Source organism: Prinia subflava, chromosome 12, assembly GCF_021018805.1.
Source record: "Prinia subflava isolate CZ2003 ecotype Zambia chromosome 12, Cam_Psub_1.2, whole genome shotgun sequence".
Classification (NCBI taxonomy): Eukaryota; Metazoa; Chordata; class Aves; order Passeriformes; family Cisticolidae; genus Prinia; species Prinia subflava.
This window is the reverse complement of record NC_086258.1, coordinates 10,577,688-10,592,139: the sequence shown is the minus strand read 5'-3', so window position 1 is coordinate 10,592,139 and position 14,452 is coordinate 10,577,688. Positions and strand designations below refer to the sequence as shown.

The following is a 14,452-nucleotide window of genomic DNA, read 5'->3' as shown; positions in this document are numbered from 1 at the left end:
AATAAAATAAATAAAATAAATCCCTGCTCCTAGTTAAATTAGTATTGACAAGTAGGGCCAAATTTATCCTCTACAAAGGGAAAAAAAAATCTCTGGAACCACTAATGCCAGTACTCAAGGTGAAGATGGATATTTAACTACAGCAAGGAGCACCAGCAATGGGAAGCACTGAAGGTAAGATGCAGTCTCAGGTTCTGTGAGACAAAATACCACGAATTTCTCTAATGCCCATAATCACCAAATCGCCATTTTCTCAACTACAGAAGTGCCCTGGTAGAAATCCACAAAAGAACCAGGCTGCTGATAATGAATGTGTTGGAAACAGATGACCAAATGACAATCAAGACACTTTATTCAATTTATTTTTTCCTAGTAGGACATTTATGAAGAAAAGCAATGTCATTGCCATAAGGACAGTGCAAATGACCAAACGTTCTGCTGCACGGCATCATTTGTAATACATCTGCTGGCAATCAAAAAAATACATCCAAAAGTACAACTACTGCGTTGGTGACAAACCTTGGTACTGAAGCATGAGATGGGAAGCAAAAGCTAAACAATTTAAGCTGAGCTGGACACACATAAACACCCAGCACTGACTTCTTCAGGTACTCGGGGGACAACAAAATATGTATTTAGCAGCTTGAAAAGAAAAAACAACAGGACTGCACATAAATATTTTAAACAGCTCAAGTGAGTAACAATAACATCACAGCTGACATTTAGGAAATACCCAAAATGCACACACACATGCACACACACACATATATGTATGCTATCAGTGCCGTTTCATTGTTCCATCTGAATCCTCTCATGTTCCGGCAGCATTGCCAGGATTGTGGGTCACAGTGTATTACTGAGAGCTGTCCGCACCGAACAATAGTTTCCAAACGCTGAAAAGTTGAGATCTGTGCAGTGCAAGGGCAGAGTGCCGCGACTGTCTCTAAACAAGCCCACGGTGCCGACAGGGGTTAACACTTCCCAACTCTGCCAGCGCCCGCAGAGCCAGCGCTGCTCCGGAGTCCCCGCCGCGGGTCCGGCCCTGCCGCAGATGGACAAGGGGCGTTCCTGCGCGCCCGGGCCGCGGCAGCAATGAGGAGCTTCGGGCGAGGCAGGGCCCGCTGCAGCCCTTTCATCACAGCCACGGCAGCGCACGGCTATTTACAGTTACCGCAATAAAAACAAAGGTAACTTGCACGGGAACAGCGAGGAATTAACCCCGTGGCTAATACACGGTTTGTCTGGTTTTCAGAGCTTTTTTTATTCATTCTTTAAAACAAAAATCTATGCAAGGGGAGAACGTTCTCAATGAACATTTTCGTCCTCTCTCTTTAGACATAAAAAATAGTTGCAGCAGCCCGAGCAGCCGAGCAGGCCTTTCGCTTCCCCTGCGGACACCTCCTGCAGTCGAGAAGTTCATTAAGTTTTATGATCTTCCCAAGTCAGTCCTGCTTATAAGCCTCACAAAGGCCACAAATCTGGCAAACCATCATGTATGCCATTAGGCTTTACTAGGAAATGAATGCTATTTAGGGGTGGTGGTGACAGTAAATTCGGGGTTGGTTGGCAGCTATCATTGTTGCTGCTGGACTTGGGAAATAAATAAATAAATAAATGACTGTAGATGTGTGCACGGTTATGGACATGAATTCTGGCATTTTTATAAACGTGTGATCCTGTCTCTACAAATGACTTTTAAAGACGAAAACCCAAATTATCTATCAACGCAGTGCAGGACCCAATAATATGTTGTTCCATTGGGAAATGATTGCCATTCCCTAAGACATTTTTAGACTACAAGAATTAATATATTTTCACTTCTTCCTCCGTAAGAATAACCAGGACCTCAGGTTGAGCAGCATCCTGAGGGAAGCTTAGTAGCACCACCAATCTGAAGGCGTTCTAGTCAGTAAAAAAGAGCTATTAAAAAACCCCCCAAACAATGGTGCAAATCAGTTTTTGATTCCTCCTGGCAGGACACGAGGAAACGGGCTGTGACACAGGTATGCAACAGATGTGAGCGTGTGCTGCGAAGGCAACTCCACCGTGTCCAGTGACACCTCGGAGAGAGGGCAAAGCACAGCCAGACAGAGCCACGGGTCCTCACTTGCTTATCTTCCTATTTTATTGCAGAGGCTTCCGTAGAACTCCGGTATAATTTTTCTTTGAACTAATTAAAGCCAGAGGTGGCAGTTTCTTTATGAACACCGTGCTACCTTGTGGTTGCCTCTCAGAATACACACAGCTAATAATAGCTCTAAAGCACTTAAATGTATTATGCAGCACTTTTGAAAATGTTAAAATGTTAAAAAAGAAATGTCAGGCTAAATTCAGTAACTCAGTGATTTGCTTTGTACATGGTAAATACCTCACAGGGAGAAAAAATAAAAATCTTCAGCTCCTGACCCTGTGTGAGGCTTTCAGAAATGAGATGCATCCATTAACCCTTTCAAGGAAGGGGCAGAGTGGCTCCATGTAAACTGAGGATTCCTCCTCATGCTCTCTCCCAGCCAGTCTCACAAAGTCCTTGCTGACTGTACTGAAAACTATTAACATGTAAATAAACACGTAATTCAATATAAAAATTACTCAAATATCACATGAGTGTTTCTGAACAGAAGTGACTACTAGGTTCCAGCCTCCCTCCTCACCTCTCCGAGGAAGACAGTGATAGAGCCATCACGGCAATTCCCACATCCAGGTAAACTTTGGTTCTGATCAGAAAGAATTAAGCCAGCACATGACCCCATCGGAGGCAGCTTTAAGCACCTGACAACTCTCAGACCACAAGACATTGCAGAGCCTAGGGAGAGAGGGGACACCTCTGCTTTAACTGCATCTCAGACCCTTCCTCGCTTCCAGTTTAGAATTGTTGGAGCCGTTCCCTCCGAGAACAGCTCCCAGAAAACAGGCTACAATTTATTTTCACGTTTTCTTTGCTTTAGCACACGAAGTAAAGCCTGCACAGACATTTCACCTTAACTGGGAGACCCTGAGTGAAGGTCCCCTATCAGGAAGAGTTTTTGGTGGAGGTGTGGATCCATCTCCATCAATCACTCAGAGCATTAATCGTGTCCCTGCCGTGCTGCGGGGCTGGCAGGAGCTCGCCTTTGGGCAGGCAGACGCCTTCACTCTTTGTTGGTTCTCAGCGATCTCACAAAAGACAGATAACTTGAAAACTTGCTCCACTTCTTGCAGCACAAATGCAGGATCCGAACTTACAAGTTATCACTGAAACACGCTGAAAGGTTTCAGACCACAGAATCTCATGTCAGGATCCGCATCGCCTGCGAGACGGCGGCCTCACAAACACCCTGTGCCAGTAATCCCACTGCTGAAAGGACTCGGGTTTTCTTCGCAGCTCACCTCTGACATGCGGCTGACTACACTTGCCTTTCAAAACACTGAGGCTAAGCCCTCTGCAAACAGAGTGACCGCGGGACCTACGCCTGCCTCCTTAATTGAAATGTGCCTCCTGCACATGTCTGAACACCGAGGGCAGGTTGCCTTCTGGCTCGGAGCAGGCCAGGCAAAGTTTAGGGAAAGGCAGGAAACAAACACAAGCCAAGGGAAAAGGGTTAGGAGCCGACCGAGGTGGAATGTAGGTAGGTGGGAAGGGAGAGGGATCATTCCCCTTATCCCGGGTAATATAATGCAACATAAAGCAGAATCAATCTTAATATTCACAACACAGTCAATACCCTAGTGCTTAGCTGTCAGCAGGAACTGAAGTGGATCCCTGGTAGCAAAGAAACCCTTGGACATAAAGCACCATAATTCACAGAGAACCGCTCACTTCGGGCTCCACAGCTCAGATTTGCAATGATTTCACGTTGGGTTGTTTTCGTCCAGTTTTATTTTTCAGTTTTTTAAGCAGAACATTATTGAGTATCACACAGAGCCAAAAAGCCAGGCAATGGCTTTAGCTATATGTGAATAAATGGCTATTCATTTTTAAATCCAGTCATAATAAATGTTTTTGTTATTGTTAAATGCTCTTACTATTGTTAAATGCTCTTATCCTCATTAAATATTATTCTCACTAAATGTCCTTGTTCTCATAATACAAAGCAGAATACTTTGTGAATTTTCTTCTTTAAACAAAAAAAATCTATAAATTCAGTAATGTGAAAAAATTGCAAAAAATCTCCTAAAATGCCCACAAGAAAAGCACAGAGTTTATTCTTGTCGCGTTAATGTGGACGGGGAAAAAAATTGTACTTTGGAGATGATTTTTGAGAATTTTGGCGTTTAAAAACCCAGTGCCCGGGAGGCGCCGGAGCAGCGCCGGGCACAGGAGCGGGGTCGGGGCGCCCACGGCGGGGCCGCCTCGGGTTCGGCTCGGCGCCCCCGCTCCTCACAAGGCTCACGGTGCGGCCCCGGGGTTAAAACCGCGGCCACGCCGCCCCGGGATGTCTTTCACACACCGCCAGACGGTAACACGGCAGCGCGGGCGCTCCGGGGCCGCGGGGGCCGTGAGGGGGGACCCCCGCGCCATTTCACGGCGCTCCCGCCGCCTCACGAGCCGCCGGGTGCCCCCGGCCCCGCGGGGCTCCCCCGGCCCGGCCCGGCCTCCGCCCCCGGCGGCGTGAGGGGCGCCGGGCCCGGCGGAAGGCGGGAGCGCTAAGATGGCTGCGGCGGCGGCGCGGGCGGCCCGTACCTGTTTTCTCCTTGATCTCGCAGAGGACGCTGAACAGGGCGGGTTTCATCCTGTGGCAGTTCAGGGCGTGTTTCCTGCAAGAGAGCACAGGACAAGCGGTTAGCGCCGGGCTCCAGCAACATGGCGCCTTCCCCAGCCCCGCGCCGGGGCCGCTCGCCCCCCGGCCGGGGGTCCCGGGGCCGCGGGCAGCGAGGGCCGGCCGGAACCTCCCTCATCCCGCTTCACTTTCATGCGGAATTATCTTTGTGCAAACACCGCCCGAACGAGGGGGAAAAACCACCCCCCTTGTCCCCGTCCTGCGATATTAGAACTGATTTATTAAGGAGATTGGGGGGGAGGGGGGGAGGTGTACAGAGTTAGCATTGTTTTTGTATTTATTGTGATTTAATACAGCCAGGGTTTGGTTTGGGTTTTATTCACACACACACACCCTCTCCTGCAGCAATATCTGGTCAGATTTGTAATTCATCTGCTGCCACTTTGAGACAAGAAAAGAAAGAAAGAGGCAAAGTTGTACTTTGAGGGATGGCCGGACAGACAGACGGATGCACGGCGGCGCAAAGGCCGGTATCCACCGGACAGCGTCCAGCGGGGACGGGCAGCGATCAGCCACAGCCTCCCGCGCACCACAGTGACGGCAGAACCATCGCATACTTCTACATTTATTATATCTTTTTTTTTTTTTTTTTAAGGTAACAAATCATTAAATAGCAACTTGGCTCTGCCTTGGCTGCTGGTAATTTCTCTACGGCCCCAAGAAGTTGCTTTTAATTGTGAGACTACGGGTCTCTGCAGAGGAAGGAGCAGGAAGGAGAGAAACAAAAACCACACACACACACCAAAAATAATTTTAAAAATAATAATATTAATAATAATTTTTAAAAAAGACAAGGTTTAATTAGACGAAACCAACTTTGCTTGTGCCTCATCCAGGCTTTGGTCAGTGATGGTCATGATCTGATGGAGGATGTCGCCGATGTCCTGCTTCCTGCCGTCGCCGTCAGCCCCTTCGTGTCCGTGGGGAGGCGGCAGGGCCATGCCCCCCTGCACCGAGTGCCCGGCCAGGTTCACGCCGGCCAGAGTCTGCAGCATCCTGGACTGATCGTCCATGGCTCCGGGCCGGGCCGCGCTCCGGGCGGTCACGGCAGCGCCTGCCCCGCTCAGTCCCAGTGCCGCGCTCCTGACCGCGCTCTGCACACACACCGAAAAAAGGGAAAAAAAAAAAAAAAAAAAGCCAAACAAAACAGTAACAAAAAAAAAGTAGTATTTGTGTTTTGACCGGATCTCAGATGTTTATTCCACTCTCTTCTCCTTCCCAGGGCAGTAAATCACTCTCTTCTTTAGTTACAATCTTCTTTCATCATCATCATATTGGTGCCTCGGATAAATGAGCTGAGCAGATTTCTGTGAGGTTCTCCTGGTACAATCTTCCTCCAAAGCTTTTTTTTTCCTTTTTTATTTTTATTGTTGCTTTTTATGTCTTTCCCCACTTGTCCAAAAATCTTCTTCGCAAAAAGGCAAAATTTAAAAAAAAAATTAAATACAAAATCAAAAAAACTCGCTTTCAAATCCTTCAGAAGTTGGGAGGGTGCAAACAGCAAAAACCACAACAAACCAGCGAACACCCCCACCCCCAAATTGCAACATAAAAAAGCCAAGAAAACACAATCACAGAGGGAAAAAAAAAATTAATCGCCCTCCCCCCCAAATAACAAACGATCCCAAGTCTGTGCACGGGGGTGAGACAGCAGCAATCAAAAGTTTGAACTTGTGCAAAGAAAAGAGCGGAAATAACGGGGAAAGAACTGTAAAAAAATTAATTACACACTCTCTGCAAAGCAATGTGCAAAAATATCGGCCCGCCGGAATTTATGAGCCCCGCGCCCGGTGCCCGCGCGTGTTTTATGTTGTTTGATGGCCGCTCCGGTGAGGGATTGACAGGCTGCCAACGCCACTCACTCACCGCAGACGTGTCACCCTGTGAAGGAGCCGAGCGGCGCGCGAGAGGGAGCGGAGCGCCGGCCCCGCCCCGCCCGCCGGCCCCGCCCCGCCCCGGCCCCGCCCCGGCCCGGGGCCGCCCCGCCCCGCCCCGCCCCGGCCCCGCCCCGCCGGGCGGTCCCGCCCCGCCCCGCCCCGCGCGGGGCCCCGCCCGCCCCGGTCCGCGCGCGCGGCCCTCCCGCCGGGCCCAGCGGCGCCCGCGCTCCCGGGGCGGGCGGGAGGCGGCGGTCTCGTGCAGGAGCGACGGGCGCAGCGGCCAATCGCTGAGCGGGGAGGCGGGCGGCGGCGGCGGCATTGGCTAATGAGCGTGCGGAGGGCGGTGCCGCGCTCGCCTGCCCCACCTCGGGCCCCGCCCCCGACTGGGGAACTCATGATTGGGCCATTCGAACGGTGGCGTGGGCGGGGCGGGCGGCCCGGGGCCCGCCCCCGTTGCCGTGGTGACGGCGGCCCGGGGCCGCGCGGTCCCGCCGGGCCGGGCCCGGTGCCTCCCGGACTCCGGGGGCCGGCGGGAGCCGGGCCTGCCCCGGGGCCGGCAGCTGCGGCTGCCATGGAGCCTCGGCGCAGGATGAAGCGTCCCGGGCCGGTCTGTCGCGGCCCGTGCCTTGAGCGTGTCCCCGCGGAGAAGCCTTTGGCACAGCCGGCCCGGCTCAGGTCCTGCGTTACCGGGGCTAATTGCAAATTACCTTTTTGTAAATCTGCACAGAACCGCGGAAATGGGAAGAGAAAAAAGCACATTCTCTTAAGAGGTTACCTATAGATTGTTGTCACCCCTCGGATTGTCTTCACGCAGGACACTCCTCCCATTCACTCCAGCCTCCTTCAATTCTGGCCCATTCTGCTTCGTAAGGTGCCTAACACAACTGCCCCCATCGAGATCTCTTGTGGAAACCACCTGAAAATGCAATGAAGAGTCACAGTGCCAGTTAGAATGATCCTTAATTTGCTGTATGTACTCTGTCTATAAAGGACAATCTCAGTAGAGTCATGCCCAAACTCAACCCTCATCCTCATCTAACCTTCCCAGTGGTCTGGCTAATGCCGCAGGCTTGGCATGGATCAAGCAGAGCTCCCAGATCCCCCCAGTCCCAGCTGGCATCACCATCCCAAACCTTCACTGGGCCCTGGATGTCACTGGAACCCTTTAACCAACTGGCCAGGGTCACACGTGGCCGGTGCAGACAGAGACGGCTCCTGGTCAACTCAACAAATCTGTAGTCTCACCGTCCCCCCATGCAATTAGTAAATTCATTCACATTTCAATTACTTTACATCTTAATTACTCCACCATTGTTTGTCTTGAGCCAATGAGTTTCCAGGGCCATCCCGTTTTACTAAGAATGCTACTCCACAGACATTTTTAAATTTGTATTATTGTGAATATTTCACATATGCAGTTGCCCCGAGTGTGAAGTGTCACAGATAGAATGGGCAGTTCCCCAGCCCCAGCCAAACGGGACAGTGCTCCCTGCTCCCTGCAGGCACCCGCTCGGCCTCACCACATCAGGGCAAAGCTGCTGTTCTGGGTGATTTTTGTACTGTTTTAGGAGGCTGAGTGCAGTCACTCCAGAGCTCCGGGCTCTGCCAGCTGCAGGCAGACACTCCCTGTGATGTGCCCTGTGCTGGGGCAGCTCTGGCTCCTGCCCTCACTCCTGCCCAGTCACCGGCACCTGCTCCTCACAGGCCCTTGGTGGCACTTGTGCCAGGCTGCCCACTGTCCTTCCCAAAGGCAGCTGGTTTTTGATGTGTGCAGCTGCTGACACTGCCAGCATTAACGAATCTCCTTACTTCCACAGGCAGCTGTGGAGGGTGCACCAGCAAGTCTGGAAAGGTGACACCACGAGAACAGGAGCCCTGGGGACACTGAGAACACCCGCGGCTCCAGGGGTGTGAGGTGCGGACCGGCGGTGCCGGGGCTCCCCTGCCCGCCGTGAGGAGACAGCCCCGGGCCCCGCAGCCCCGGGCCCCGCAGCCCCGGGCCCCGCAGCCCCGGGCGCCGCTCAGGGCCCGGAGCGCGGGCAGTGCCCGTCCTGGCAGCAGTGACAGCGTTCCGTGTTTATCCCCTCCGTGTCTGCGCACCGAGCGCTACCTGGGTGCTTTGGGTTAACCAAATAAATACAAACGCACCAGTGCATTTAGCAAGAAACTGGAAATAAAACTGGTGCGATCTCCATGAGAAAAGCCTCCTGCGTGTTGCCGTGTGGCACCGCCGCGGTGCCCCCGGTACCCACCCGGGGCATCCCCGGAGCCCGGGCCTCGCTGCCGCGCCCGCCTCAGCCGCGTCCGGCCGGGCCCTTCCGCGCCGCCGCCCCGCCCGTTCCGCGCCGTCATTTCCGCGGCCGCGGCGCTTCCGGGTCGCGCGCGGCCCCGCGCCCGTTCCGCCGGCCCCGGACCCGGAAGCGGCTGCGCGGCCCCGCGGCGGCGGCGGCGGCGCCGGTAAGTGCGGGCCGGGGGGGCAGGTCGGGGCCGCGCCCGCGGCTCCCGGGGCTGCCCGCGCTGCCGCTCCCTCCCAGGCCCGCCGGCTGCCGCGGGCTGCTGTGCCCGGTGGCCGCGGCTGTCAGCCTGCCCGGGACGCGGCTCGGGGCACCGGGGCTCCCCCGCGGGGTCCGGGCGCGTCTCCCGGCGGGGTCGGGAGCGGCGCAGCGCGGGGCAAACGGAGCAGGTCAGGCGAGCGTCCGCCGGCGATGGGCGGCGGGGACAGGTGAGTGCGGCGGGAGCAGAGGCGGGCGCGGCTCCCCGGGATTGCCCCGGGAGTCCCCGGGATGTCCGGGCCCGGGGGAGCGGGAGGCACTCGGGTGCTCCAGCCCAATGCCCCGCCACACGCCCGCTGTCCCCGTCTCCTGGCCGCTCCTGCCGGCCGCAGGACGGGCTCTGCCTGCCCGGCTGCTCCGGGCGGGCGCTCGGAGCATCCCCAGAGCCCGGGGCCTTTCCGGACCGGGCTCTCATTGCCCGCCCGCTCGCCAGGGCCAGCAGAAGGGAGAACACCTCGGAACAGTGGCGGAGCGGAAAGGTGTCCAGGAGACGCAGCAATGAGCTGATTTCTGTGCTGGTGGAAATTTGCTAGTTGACTAAACAGAGATGCCAGAGCCAAACACATCCTAAGTGTGTTCTATATGATTTTAGGCATCGTGGGGGGGGTGTTATCAGGTAGATGCAAGACTGGGAATTAGACTCGCTCAGTTACTTTTCCAAATTCAGAACAGCTCCATTCACGGACAGCTTTTTGGGTTAGATTAAAAATAAATTGAGATCAGCATGTACGTATAGACTTGTACGGAAATAACTGAAGCAGGGAGAACCAATTTAGTACTTCTGTATCAGTCGTGTTTCAGGTCTGTTGTAACACCCTTTCCTCATCTGTGCGTTAAATTTTCACCCAGTTGCAACAAGTAACAAATTTAAAACAACAAAATGTAATGTTAAAATAACTACTAACTGCTACATTCTTATTGTGCATTTCCTTTGCATCAGTGGAGGCCTCGGCAGGTGAAGCAGCCTGGCACTGGGGTCTGTGTTGCCCATTCTGTAGCACGAAATTTTCCCAACCATTCGAAGCTGTGAGCACGAAAAGCACACACCTGTATGGAAAGGTCAGTCATGGCAACAAATGGCACAGCAAATGAGCAGCATACTGCTCACATCCCCTTGTAGGAGCAGCCCGGCTGCCCCGTGGCCGCGCTTCTTGGAGATCACACAATCACTGAGGCTGGAAAAAACCTCTGAGATCATCGAGTCCAACCTCTCACCTACCACCACCTTGTCACCCAGAGCAGAGCACTGAGTGCCCTGCCCTCTCATTCCTTGAACTCCTCAGGGTTGGTGATTCCCCACCCTGGGCAGCCCCTTCCAACAAAGACAGCCCTTGCCATGAAGAAATTCCTTTTGACATCCAGAATTCCTTCTGATGTCCGAGGGCAAATGATGCTGGCTGAGAAACGGGGATAGAGGCCAGGCTCTCTTCATTTCTTCCCGTGGAGGTGCTGGAAGGGGCAGGTTTGGGCAGTGGGAGCAGAGCCCTGGTGGCACCCAGGGGCTCTCCCAGGGGTGTGGGTGCTGCCCACGCCTGGGACCCACCATGCAGGGAGGGGCTGCCCCAGGAGCTGCAGCAGAGTTCTCCAGGGCTTTCCTGTTAGTGCCTCTGACACCGACCCCAGGCTGTGTTTTTGTATTATCTGTGTGTATGTGTGTGTGAGCTGAGCTCCATCAAACTGTGGTTCCTGCCAGCTCAGTTTTCTGTCCCAGGCAGCACAAGGGCAATCCCTATCTTGTTTGCTTATTGCCTGAGAAGTGTTGTATCTAAATCCATTATTCTGAAAGCAAAACAAAGCTCCTTGAATATGTTTTGTGTGCTCTTGAAAGAGACAGACCCAAAATTAAAAGCTAGAGGAACAGGGGTTGCACCTTTTGCTGAAGAAATGTGAATCTATCCAGTTCCATTTGACATAAAGTCCCAAAGGGGCTGAAGGTCTCGGGTGTTTTTAAGTAGGCCTGATTATCATGAGTGTTTCTTAAATCAGAAGCAATTTGCATGCTGCTATATTTAAAAAATAAGATTATCATGTTTTTAATGCAATAAAAATATTTACATGCACTCAAAAGTGGAATGGCAACAACGTAAAGAAATGCACAGAGACCAAAGTGTTTGTTTTGACAGGTGCTGCTGTTTAGGGCACAGGCCCTGCCTGGCACAGCAGTCAGAGCTCCCTTTGCAGTGCTGTGCAGTGCCTGGACAGCCACACTGTGTCCCCAGCCTCTGTTCTGGGTCCAGACAAGGCAGCTCTGCCAGCCTGGGGACCTCGGTGTGTGTAAAACCCAAGCAGAGCAGCATCTCAGTAGCAAACAGGCAAAAAGGTAAAATGGCAAAGCTTTCTGGTTTGTTCAGTTTTTTTAAGTTTGAAGCTAGTATAGCTTGTTCATAAAATTTATGAGTTTTTTTAGGATCTTGAATATCACACTGAGAATTCTGAAAATAGAAGCTCTAGTCTAATATTCGAGCAATCCCAGCCTGTGCTTTCATTCTCCACTCTACAGCAAGATATTTTATTTATCATAGAATACCAGAGTGGTTTGAGTTGGAAGGGAGCTCAAAGCCCATCCCATTCCACCCCTGCCATGGCAGAGACACCTTCCACTGTCCCAGGCTGCTCCATCCAGCCTGGCCTTGGGCTGTCAGGGATCCAGGGGCAGCCACAGCTGCTCTGGGCACCCTGTGCCAGGGCCTGCCCACCCTGCCAGGGAACAATTCCTGCCCGAGATCCCATCCAGCCCTGCCCTCTGGCAGTGGGAAGCCATTCCCTGTGTCCTGTCCCTCCACACCCTTGTATCTAGTGTCTCTCCATCTTTCCTGTGGACTCCCTTCAGATGCTGCAAGGCTGCATTTAGGTCACTCCTGGGCCTTCTCCAGGCTGAGCAATCCCAATTCTCTCAGCCTTCCTCATAGCAGAGGTGCTTCATCCCTCTAATCATTTCTGTGGCCTCTTCCAGACCCGCTCCAACAGGTTGATGGCCTTTAGGAATGTTCAAGCCCAGCAAATTGTCTTTAAAGCATTTTAGGCATATGAGTGACAAAAAGTGTTCCATGGAAAAGTACCTCTGTTGGAAGTGTTCCTTCCCAGCTTTCTGTGCAAAAGTCCCATCAGCTTCACCTTCCCCTGGATGGGGACTGCTGTTCCCCTGGAAAAGGTTGTTCAGCAGGTGTAAACGTAAAATGAATGTTATAATGTGTTATTTGCAAGGCCCTGTGGTTTTGTTCTGTTATTTTAAAGCCAGCAGCAGTTAAGCCTCAAAAATGAGCTGGAATGCTCAGATATTTTCTCTGGATAGTGATCCTCCCGCGCAGGAGCTGTGGAATTGTGTCCCGGCGTTGTGGGGGACCCCGGTGTGACACTGCAGCCGTGCTGTGTGCCAGGGAGTGCCCGCAGACAGCGTGGGGCACCGAGCTCATCAGAGGCATTAAAAATGAAGCAAAGTGTTTGCACATGTTTGGATGAGGCAGAGCCCAGGCGAGAGGCGGCGTCTCGGCGCGGCCTCGATGGCAGCGTTCAGCACAATATCGGAATGAAAAATGACAACACTTTGTCATCTGTTCAAATTGATATTGCACTCTCGGCAGTGACAGCTGAAAAGGCCCACAGGTGCCATATAAAGAGGTGACCATGTTGTCATATTTCATTTAGGCATCCCTCTGCAAAGCCATAATTACCTAATTAGGTTGTTAATTAGGAGATTAGCATTTCGCTATATTGATAGAATGCTCTTTGCAGGCACGAGTCTAGATACAGATTTGTCTGCCCTAATTTATAATCTCTGCATTTTTTATTCTTATTTATTTGCTTAAAATCTTGATGCAAGATTTCTCAGGTTAGCAGAGAATCAACTTGTCTGCAATTAAAAAAAGATTTGACAAGATCAGGAAAGAGAAGAGTGAACACTACCCATACATACCCCAATATTTTCTCCCCCCTCTAAAGCTCAGTAATTAAAATATTGAAATTGGTGTCATTTGCATCCTGATTAGTATGACAACAAAAGTATAGCCAAATTCCAAGCAGTTCAGAAATACAGAGCTAATGCCAGATTGATTTACAGGTCTGGAAATGAACAAATAATTTGTTGGAAGTTGTGTGTAATGTAGTGTTTGCTCATCATAACGTCCCAATTCCAGTCCCTCTTGTGAGAGAGCCTCTTTATATGACTGTAAATGATTATTTCCTTTTTAATGATAGGACCAGAGTGTGAGTGACAGCTTCTACAGATAAGTATTCACTCTTAAATGCATTTGAGCTTTTGCTGAAACATAAACTTGAATGTTCATATATTTCAGTTCACTTTCCTTTATCCTGCCTGCCCAGGTTCTGTCTGTGTTTGAGGGGGTTGATTATTTGTGCTGCTGCAAATGCAGATAACCAGAACCATTTCTTGTGCAATTGCAGACAGAAGTTGACTGGGAAATTATTTCATATAACCTAAATCATAAATTTTGAAGTATGTACGTGCTGTTCTGTTCCTGCTTATATGACGCTGGGGGGAAAATCAATTTTTAATTCTAATCTGCCTATCTTTTTCATTAGTTTTTAAAGATCACTTTAAAGAGCTACAGTCAAGGAGGTGTTTGAGTACAGGGACTATGGAAGCCCTTGAATGATAACATGACCTGCAATGGTGTATAATTTTTCCAGCTTGCTATGTTTTGAGTTTGTTAGTAATTGTCTTGGATCCAAATTTTACCTTCCACGAGTTGTATCTGTGGATATTTTCATTTACTTTGAATAGGGCTTTAATTATTTATTACTTCCTTAAGAAGTATAGTCAATTTAAACATATTAAACAAAAAAAAAAAAAAACAAAAACAAGATACAGCTTTGCAGAACAGGAGGAAATGAGATCTTTTTCTCCCTGCTTTTCACTTCTTACTTCTATAATTTAGAGAGGAAGATACATTGCAGGAATTGGCTTGAGAGTTTTGTGGGGAGTTTGGAACTGCTTTTAGCCATTTGAACTGCAGGAATGTTAAGATCATTTCATTAAAATTGGTGGAACTTCAAAGTTGTAGCTCTTTCCTGCAGCAGAACATTTTTAGTTGCTGACAGCTTTCTCTGATTTTATTGTTTCTTAGAGCTTATTTAGAGGTCTGTGTATTTCAAAGCATGAAAGGCAAAAATGTAAACCCTTCATGTGAGGAAAATATTTCCTGTAAGATGCCACAGGAAGGTGGCACTGGCTTGTCAGTTTAGGGACACGTCCTTCTGTCAGAGATGTGCTGGTGGCACCACAGGACATTTGGTGGAGCTGGAAGGT

The 14,452-nt window shown here is 51.0% G+C and overlaps 2 protein-coding genes across 13 annotated transcripts in view; one reads left to right on the top strand and one right to left on the bottom strand.

Moving 5' to 3' along the window:
- PBX3 (PBX homeobox 3) overlaps nucleotides 1–8,980 on the bottom strand; it is a 103,815-nt gene extending 94,835 nt beyond the window's left edge. The window contains exons 1-3 of one of the 9 annotated variants that reach the window (XM_063409796.1): nucleotides 8,887–8,980; nucleotides 7,410–7,550; nucleotides 4,661–4,734 (exon numbers count right to left, since the gene is read on the bottom strand). In XM_063409796.1, the coding sequence (XP_063265866.1) occupies nucleotides 4,661–4,734; nucleotides 7,410–7,462 (127 nt within the window). In that variant the 5' untranslated portion in view covers nucleotides 7,463–7,550; nucleotides 8,887–8,980. Of the gene's footprint in view, nucleotides 1–4,660; nucleotides 4,735–5,573; nucleotides 6,698–7,409; nucleotides 7,551–8,886 lie in introns of those variants that run through there. The other 8 variants (XM_063409795.1, XM_063409793.1, XM_063409792.1 and 5 more) reach the window with 8 other exon arrangements.
- The window catches only part of MAPKAP1 (MAPK associated protein 1), a 79,532-nt gene continuing 74,050 nt past the window's right edge, over nucleotides 8,971–14,452 (top strand). The window contains exons 1-2 of one of the 4 annotated variants that reach the window (XM_063409788.1): nucleotides 9,074–9,091; nucleotides 10,127–10,245. The gene's annotated coding sequence lies outside the window, so the exon portion shown is untranslated. The other 3 variants (XM_063409787.1, XM_063409789.1, XM_063409786.1) reach the window with 3 other exon arrangements.